We start from the raw sequence: 9,222 nt of genomic DNA, 5'->3' as shown, positions 1-9,222 counted from the left end.
ATCTGACTTGAACTTAGGAGACAGAAGGATGTACAACATGGGTTATGCATCATTTGCTCCAACAAGATTTATATCTACAAGGTCCACACAGCAAACATGTTGCTGAATTTTGGAAGACTGTGACATGGTCCTAGGATCGATCAAATTTGCAAATGAATCAAGTAGCATAAATCAATCAAGTAGCATAAATCAAATTTTGCATTGAAAGCTGTTGGTCAAAGGCAAATGAAATTAACAGGGCTAAGCTGTTGGTCAAGTAGAATAAGAGTGAGCTAAAATGCCCTAAACAGTTGATAACAACAAGAACCCTAGAATCAAAACCCACAGAAATTAACAAGAAATTAATCATCATCAAAACCCACAGAAATTAACAAGAACCCTAGAATCAAGAACGAAAGGAGATGTCGCTCACTACTCACAGATCGTTCACTACACAGATCGATTGTGTACCTGGGTATGGAGAGAAGAGAAGCGATGGAGGCGATGGAGGTCGTCGATTGGAACTCGCCGGCCGTCGATTGAAACTCGCCGTCGACAGGAGGAATCGATGGAGACGATGGAGGCGATGGAGGCCGTCGATTGAACTCGCCGGCCGTCGATTGGAACTCGCCGGCTGTCGATTGAAACTCGCCGTCGACATGAGGAATTGATGGAGACGATGGAGCGATGAAAAGGGTTAGGTCGTTCTTCAACATTGTAGCCGGGTGGGAAAAGGGTAAAGAGGGAAATAGGGTTGTGTTCCACTTAGTTCCATGGGGTAGGATGGAACACGCGTGTCCAAGGTTTATCCAAGTTAGTTCCACTTAGTTCCACATTGGGCCACACCAAACACAGGACAAATATGTTCTGTCCTGTCCTGTCCCACCCTGTCCAGCGTACCAAACGCACCCTTAAAGATGTTGTACAAATAGACAAAACGGAGTGTTTGTTGTTTATACGAAAAAAAATACTGCGTTTTAGTTTTTCCGGTTCATGGATTCTATTTATTTTGAAATGTGTCATTGTTTTTTATACTTAAAAAAAAACTAATCATATAGAAAGGGGAGTTATATCAACTCATAAAACTAGAATGAAATACGACCAATAGAGACGGGTGTTAAAAACTGGCTAGATCTACCAGTTTAACGATCGGTTTTGACTGAAACATGATTGGTTACGGGGTGGATAGATAATTAGATATGGGCCCGACTAGTAAGGAGTTATTTCTAGCCTACCAGTTATGGCCTTACGGGTCAGGCCTACAAGCCAGTTACAACTTACAAGACCCGACTTTCTACTATTTCCCATGAACTTCCAAAAGCTCAACTTTCTACTCTTTTCTAAGACTAGATTAAGATTCTTAAAACGTCAATTTCGGAAAAATGTCCATATGATACAAAAAGAACAAATGTATTTAAACCCTAGAAAAACCCTGTTCTTCAGTGTCTGATTTATGTCACAAAAAATCAAAACACTTTGACAAAACTTAATGGAGCTGTAGTTCTACACAGATAGATCGGAGTCCAAGAGAGATCGAGCATGTGACGGGGTTAAGTTTGTGGTCCGTTTAACAAGTGAAAAGTGTGTGAAACGTATTTTGGTTGATTTTAAACGTTTAAAATAAAATACTTTTTTCAAGAGGTATTTAAAAGAACATATTGTACGTTTTTTTTAAAAAGGCCAACAATTTATTAAACGAACAAAAAGATACAGAGAATGATATAAATAAAACTTGTGAAAAAAGCAGAAACAACCCAAAAACACAGCCCCCGAACAAAAACTCAAAACAAAACAACTTTCGAAGCCAGAAACAAACCAACAAAACACGAGACTACCAAAACAAGTTGCAACAAGAGATGAGTCGATGACTCTACTGAAACCCAAACACCCAGACGCATAATATTTGTACATATTAGAAGAGCACTCGCGAAATGTAGCGAGATACATATCGATTTCAATGTTTCTTTTTTTTTTTTCCGTCTCAGTTGATGTTATAATACGGTTTTATGTGGTTTTGAGTAAAAAAATAATGTTTTTATTTTTGAATAAAATATAAATATGAAGATATCATAAAAATTTTAAAAAATATGTTGATATTAATACCAAACTAACAATTTGAAATTTCTCTCTTTTTGTGTAATTTTTTTAATTCATTTTTTTAATTTTTTATTTAATAATATATCTTTTATAAAGATAATAATTAAGTATTTTGTTAGACCTCGATAATTATTCTAATTATATTTTAGATTTTTTTATATTTAAAAATTAGATTTTTATTCTCTATTTGATTATGTTAATCTGTAGTTAGTTACACGAATTCAAACATGTATCTTTAATAAATTATATTTACACACAATTTACTTTAAATTTTAAGTAATATGCATCAATAAATAGTATTTAATGCATAAAAATAGTTTTTAAAATATTTTATAATATAGTATAAATTATACACTTTACTCAATAAACGAAGAATTTTTATAGTAATCTTATAATTATTACAAAACTTAAGGATTCAAATAAAATTTTAAGATTTCATCAACATCCAAAATACACGAAAATAGTAATAAAAAAATACCAAAAAAGGAAAAAAAAATACAATAAGTCAAAATTTTGACTTTTGTATTCTTGTAAGCTTTCTACGTATAACTTTTGCCCAAAAAAAATCGCATAATGATACAAACGGGGAACAATATTCTGCATCTCTTACATCTCAAATCTTCTACAATCATTTCATAATCCGCCCGATCTCCCCAATCTGTCTCTTAAAATCTTCACTCCCATGTACCTGCATCACACCAAATTATCACCCAAATACAACTATTTATACGTAAAATACAAGTAGTTTATGCAAGATTTATTTCGTTAAATTACCTTCCCAACATCATTACGGTGGCTTGTGGATTGGCCCCTGGGGATTCATGGAAAGTGGAGCCATCAATGACTCGAAGTCTGTGGACCCCACGGACCACGTAATCTTCGGTCACCACCTGGCCCACGTGGCACCCGCCATGGTAGTGCCAGATGGTGATCACGGTGTCTTTACAGAACTGTTTGAGTGATTTCGTGTCGTTCGTGTGTCGCGGTATCATATTGATGTTTGCGGTGACGCTCATGTTGAGGAGTTTGGCGACGGTTCCTTTGTCGCATTTGGTGAATTGAAGGAACGGTTCGGATCTCACGAGTTTCTCCACGAGTCGGATCCCTTTCACGCATCGCCGGAGATCTTCCGGGTGGCTAAAGTAGTTAAACGTAACGGATGGATTATCATCGGCATTCGTGTTGATTAACTTCAAATGCCCTTTTGATTTCGGGAAAGCGACTTTTCCTAAGATGAAACCGCCATGAAACGCTTCATGTGGGAGGTCTTTCTTGTTTCGTTTGAAGGCTTCAATGGCTTCTCTTGTTCGTCTTTTCGGAGGAATCGTCGAAAGTTGCCCGATCTGTTGATCAAAACCAAAATGACGTGTTTATCAGTTGACTACAAAAGAACAAGATTCTTCTGTTTATAATAAGAATCTTAACAACTGTGTGCTCATCGTGATCATCGATCCTAATGAATGCTAAAGTGGAATAATTGTAAATATTTTGAGGATCGTGAGAACCAAATATTCATAATGAATATACATGAATACTCATATAAATATAATGATATTCATTATATTCATCATGAATATTCATAACGAGTATTTGGTTCTCACGATTCTTAAAATATTTACGTTTCTATAATGAACCTACCCTAATACTGAAATTGCTAGGTTTTGTGACCGACCTCAGCCGAGGCGACTCCATGGTGACGATGAATGCTATCAGGAGACTGACCATAACCGCTGCTTGCTTCAATGTACACTCCCATTTTCGTGATCCCAACGGTTTCAATAAGCGACTGCTTGACGGGCCTGTTGAATGGGACGTAAATCGAGTTCATCGGGTTATCAGACATGTGTTTCCCGACAAACTTGTTATCATGCACCACCGAAATGTTCAACTTCTCAAGATCGGGTTTCGGTCCTATTCCACTAAGCAATAGTAGTTGCGGGCTCCCTATTGCTCCGGACGTTACAACGATCTCACTCTTTCTCCTCCTCGAGATGAAGGCCTCGTGTTCGGCCCCGTTTTCGTCTTTGAAAAGTACTCCGACCGCCCTCGGTTTTTTTCCTGCATTCGGTCAAATCACTTCTTTTTAGAGTTTATTCTTAAAGTTTTATTAACATGTTGGTTATTTAAAATTGAAGTGTTTCTAATTTGGGGTTTTTACGTAAACAGTCGATCTACTATTTGAAGTGGAGGACAATTTTGCGAACATTTCACCTCAACCTCTGTTTCTGAGCGGAATATGCCGAATTCGTTTGATTTGATTTATTAGAAATGAAATGTGAAATGTAATGGTTACAAATGCTAAGAACGTACCTGTGGTGTCGAATATGATCTTTTGAACTCTTGCGTGAATCAAAACGTCGAGGTTTTGTGGGTTTCCGTAGGCTAGTAACTCAGCGGCCGTGTGTCGACGACCGAACCTATCGAAAGTCGTTCCCCCGATCTTTGTACCATACAAGTGGTCATAGGTGAACCCATTGTTGGGTGAAACTCCGACTTCCAAAAGACCGTCTCGAACCGCTCTTTGCCATGGTTCGAAAACGGGCTCATGAACAATTCGCTTTTCGACCCATGAGTACGATTCGTTCAACAATTTTGCATCCCATCCTACCCTTTTAACATAACTACAATAATACAAAGTTTTAGTTCAAAATTCAGTTGTTAGCCTAAATAACACCAAAATGCGCTCAATAACCTTAAAATAACCAATTCCACGGTGGGTATTTGTTAGTGGCCAAAATGATTAAGTGGTCAACAACTGATCACTAATAACTGTTAGACCAATATTTTTGTCTAACAGTTGTTCAATTGTTTGATACAGAATGATTAAGTGGTTAGAATGATTAAAAGACTCTCATGATATAGTGTAAAATGAAATATAATTGTTTGGTAATTGTTTACAATGAAATTAGAAAGCTGAATGATTAAGGGAGGCCCATGATACAAAATCATTCACATAGTTTTATAACAATTAAAAGACAAACTTTTTATTTTGTCAAACAAGATTCATCTTTTAACAATTCAGATTTGTCTTTTAGCGAAACTATTAAGAAGTAAATAGAAAATCATTAGTCATATTCGAGTCTCTTTTTTAATTAAATATTATATTCAACAACTTTTTTAAAATAGGAAAAAGAAAAGACGGAAATTTCCAATTTTGGAAAATCTCTAAAACTCCATATTTAAAAGAGAGAGAACAATATAAGACATTGAAATTAAATATTTAATATATATAAATAATATTTTATTAAATATATCAAATATTTTAATAATCTAATTAATATTGAAATCCCTAAAATTGAATATGAATAACCGTTAGGGTCCGTTTGTTTTTTTAGGAATTTGTAGAGGGATTTGAATTCATTGGTATGTTTGGTTTGTAGGATTTGAAATGAAATGAAATTTCATTCTTTTATAAATAATTTATAGAAAAAATTACAAAAATAATTGAATTACATTTTTATTAATCGATTATTACAAAACAAACGTCTTTAACATTTTTCAAAACCTTATTGCATACAATCCTATAAAATCCCGTGAAATCCCCCGAGCACTCTCTAAGGATTTTAAAATCATATGTTTGAATGAATCTGATATTCAAATCGTCCCAAATCAATTCCATTCCTTCAAACCAAATGAGACCTTAAAGTTCGATGCAATATTTTGATAGGCAAAATATAGCTAATTATCAACCTGTTTATATCGTGGTCAGTTTGTCAACTGGTTTTTTAGCTAGCAACTAATTTATCAGTCAACAATACAAAACAGTAAAGAAAGTTTCGAGAGTCGTACCTTGTGCTTGCTCTGGTGTAAAATCCTGCATTGATAGAAGTACCACCACCCAAAACCCTAGCCCTAGCATTCAAAACTCCATCCGTGGATGCAAAAAACTGTGAAGGAGAATTAGGGGAGACGTCCGCAAGGGTAAGATGGAAATTTGCCAACAAGGATATATTTATGTTTGCAAAAGGGACACCACCCCTCTCCAATAACAAAACACTGTAATTTTTTGACAACGTGGCAGCCAACGGACATCCGGCGGTCCCACCACCCACTACGATATAATCATATCCCTTTCGTCCACCGTTGGACGGCGTTGATTTTGTCGAAGATGATGATGATGAGAAAGAGCTCGCCCGTCTGATGAATGGGTACTCATCTTGCCACAATCTGTAATTACCTGCATATCGTAAAAGTGAAATTACTAATTTGCCCTTGTCGCTAGATTCGAGGAATTCGATTTTCCTAAGCTTGAATTTTTGATAGACCCAGTAATAAAATGAGGTGTAAACAAGAACCCAGAAATGAATTTGTCTCTTGTGACATTATTCATGAAATCCTTTTTAAATTGACCAATTTTTTTCTTGAAATTTTCTATTTTGAACACTTGAAATGAGTTGCTTTGCAACAAGATTCATTAATCTTTCTCAAAGCGATCATCTTTTCTGCCAAAACCCAGAAATCTATTGCGATTATAAGCGTATCTTTAATCCACACCTTGAAAAAGACACTAAAATATCGGTCTATATATCTTACTAAAGTATAAAACCTTAAAACGAGTATAGACATTATTTAGAGGCCGTAGAATGCTAAATATAGACGTCTTCTTCAATCTACACAAACAGTTTGATGATTTAGTGGTGGATTGGACCAAACATAACCTCCATATCAATGTTTTAGAAGTGGATTCAAGATTTATGAAATCTTTTTCCATCCTTTTATGCCAAAAACATGAATGTTTCCACAAACCTAGAAATTAAACAAGGGAAAAACTAAAAACCCACAAATTAAACTACAAAAAATAATAACTCATATCATCATTTGCTGGAAAAACCTAGAATCTCACCATATGAAAACACACACACACTTACACACACATAGAGAGAGAAAGACAGCAACCCAAATCACCATTTGCTTGAAAAACCTAGAATCTCACCATATGAACACACATAGAGAGATAAAGACAGCAACCCAAATCACCATTTGCTGGAAAAAACTAGAATCTCACCATATGAAAACACACACACACACATAGAGAGAGAAAAGACAGCAACCCAAATCACCTTTTGCTGGAAAAACCCTCCTATAATCTCAGAAGAGAAACACATGCATATATATATACATATATATATATAGAGAGAGAGAGAGAGAGAGAGAGAGATAGAAAGAACCTTGAGAGGAGGTGATGAGGGTGGCAAGAGAAGTAAAGAGGAGAAAAATGGAGAGAGAGAGGTTGATGGTGAGTGCCATTGGAGAAAGAGATTGAAGGTTGGGGAAGATGGAGACAAAGTTATCAGGAAAAATAACAGTTTTTAGACTTTCAACTCTTTTCACTTCAGTGGCCAATGCTGCTTAGTCTTCTTCTCTGTGTTTTTGCCAACCATCTTCATTTATCTTTACACTCAAATCATCATGTCCACATATGCTTCGGTTATATATAAATATTATGCTATATATAACCTCAATTCTATATAATAGCAATTATGACGTCATTAATGTCAAAAGATCCACCAAAAATGCCTTTTTTACCTACCAAATCTACATAACTTTTCTTTCTCAAATCTGGGAAAAAAAAATTTCTCTCTTTTCCTATTAACATTTCCACAAGTATTATATCTTTAACCGTGAAATAAGCAAAAATGGTGAGAGAGAAAAAGCGGTTTATCTGAGCCTCTTATTTCATAGGAGGTCGGGGATTAAACCTCACCAATGATGAGAAAGATGTGTGAGTTTATTTGTTACATTTGTTGTATATAAATTATATAATATATTTAATCGTGAATTAAACAAATTGACGAGGAAAAACAAACTTGACAGAAAAAACCCGTTTATGTTTTATGTTTTTAAACAAACATACGAGTAAAGAATGTAATTTAGACGACTTAATTTACTAAAGTGTATTTGTTCTAGCAGTATGTGAGCCCTAGCTTGTTAGCAGATGAGAGGTTCAAATCTCACCAAAGGTAAGGAAGGTGTGTAAGTTTATTTGTTTTATTTGTCATATATAAATATTATACACTTAAAAAAATTAGACGAGTTTTATTTATAAATGATTCATTTTTGTTATATCTCATATTTATTTGCTCAAACAGATAAAATTAAAGTAAATAAATCATTTAAAAGTATGTTTAATGTTTACAAGATTTTAAACACTTATATTTAGGGTGTGTTTAGATTGCTTATAAAAATAATTTATTGACTTATTTTGGTATGACACCAGTAATAAGCATTTTTGAATGTTTGAATAAACAGCTTATGTCGGTGCCAAACCGATAATAAGAAGTTTTTAAAGAAGTTAAATCATTTTAACTTATAATAAATTGATAAAGACTTTTATAAAAAAAACATAAATTATTTCAAATAAACAATCCTAAACATCCCTTAAAAAAGTTGACTATATATCTAAATCCTTGTACATTAATTCAATCTAATAGACTGACACAACCCATTTTAACCCACATTAAAATGTTATTCTCTCTTTACCTATTTATTTTACCACTTATATTGATGAAGAAAATACAAAATTGTAAATTTTTAAATGTTTGAATTAAACATTATACATACAATCTGGAGGGCTTTTGGCCTAGCAGTATCGTAGTATTTGGTCTCTTAAGAAGTTAGAGGTTCAAATCTCATCAAAAGTGCAAAGGATGTGTGAGTTTATTTTTTGTATTTATCTTATATAAATATTATATATATTTTAAAAAAACATTATACATAAAAGGAAGAATTTTTATAATTTTAGATTTTGACAACAATAGAAATAAAAATTTGCTAAAATATTAAATAAATTAAGCATATATTAATATTATTAATTAAAGAAATTATACTAAAAGAATGAGAACTTTTATATATTTTTTATTTTTATGATATCTCCAAATTTATATTTTATTAAGAAAAAATTATTACTTGCTCAAAACCACATAAATTTGTATTATAACATCGACAGAGATCAAAAAAATTAAATGAAACAATGAAATCGAGTTGTATCTCTTTGTATTGCGCGAGTACTCTTCAACTATATATAAATATATATATATATATATATATATATATTTCATTATTAAAATTTTGAAATAAACATTATACATAAAAGGAAGAATGTTTATACTTTTAGATTTTGACAATAATAGAAATAAAATTTTGTTA

The 9,222-nt window shown here is 33.4% G+C and overlaps 1 protein-coding gene across 2 annotated transcripts; it reads right to left on the bottom strand.

Moving 5' to 3' along the window:
- Positions 1-2,602: 2,602 nt before the first annotated feature.
- On the bottom strand, positions 2,603-7,323 carry LOC112517234 (protein HOTHEAD). 2 transcript variants are annotated; one of them, XM_025124600.1, is made up of 6 exons: positions 7,245-7,323; positions 5,866-6,253; positions 4,387-4,697; positions 3,749-4,134; positions 2,851-3,419; positions 2,603-2,764 (listed from the first exon to the last, which is right to left on the bottom strand). In XM_025124600.1, exons 1-6 carry the CDS (start codon positions 7,321-7,323, stop codon positions 2,710-2,712), a joined length of 1,788 nt encoding a protein of 595 aa, XP_024980368.1. In that variant the 3' UTR covers positions 2,603-2,709. The 2 variants fall into 2 exon arrangements, with proteins under 2 accessions (XP_024980368.1, XP_024980370.1); XM_025124602.1 differs by having other exon boundaries at positions 2,603-2,748.
- Positions 7,324-9,222: the final 1,899 nt, after the last annotated feature.

This window comes from Cynara cardunculus (assembly GCF_001531365.2).
Source record: "Cynara cardunculus var. scolymus isolate 2C chromosome LG 8, CcrdV1, whole genome shotgun sequence".
Classification (NCBI taxonomy): domain Eukaryota; kingdom Viridiplantae; phylum Streptophyta; class Magnoliopsida; order Asterales; family Asteraceae; genus Cynara; species Cynara cardunculus.
Note: the sequence above shows the minus strand (reverse complement) of the source record. Positions and strands in the feature narration are given on the sequence as shown.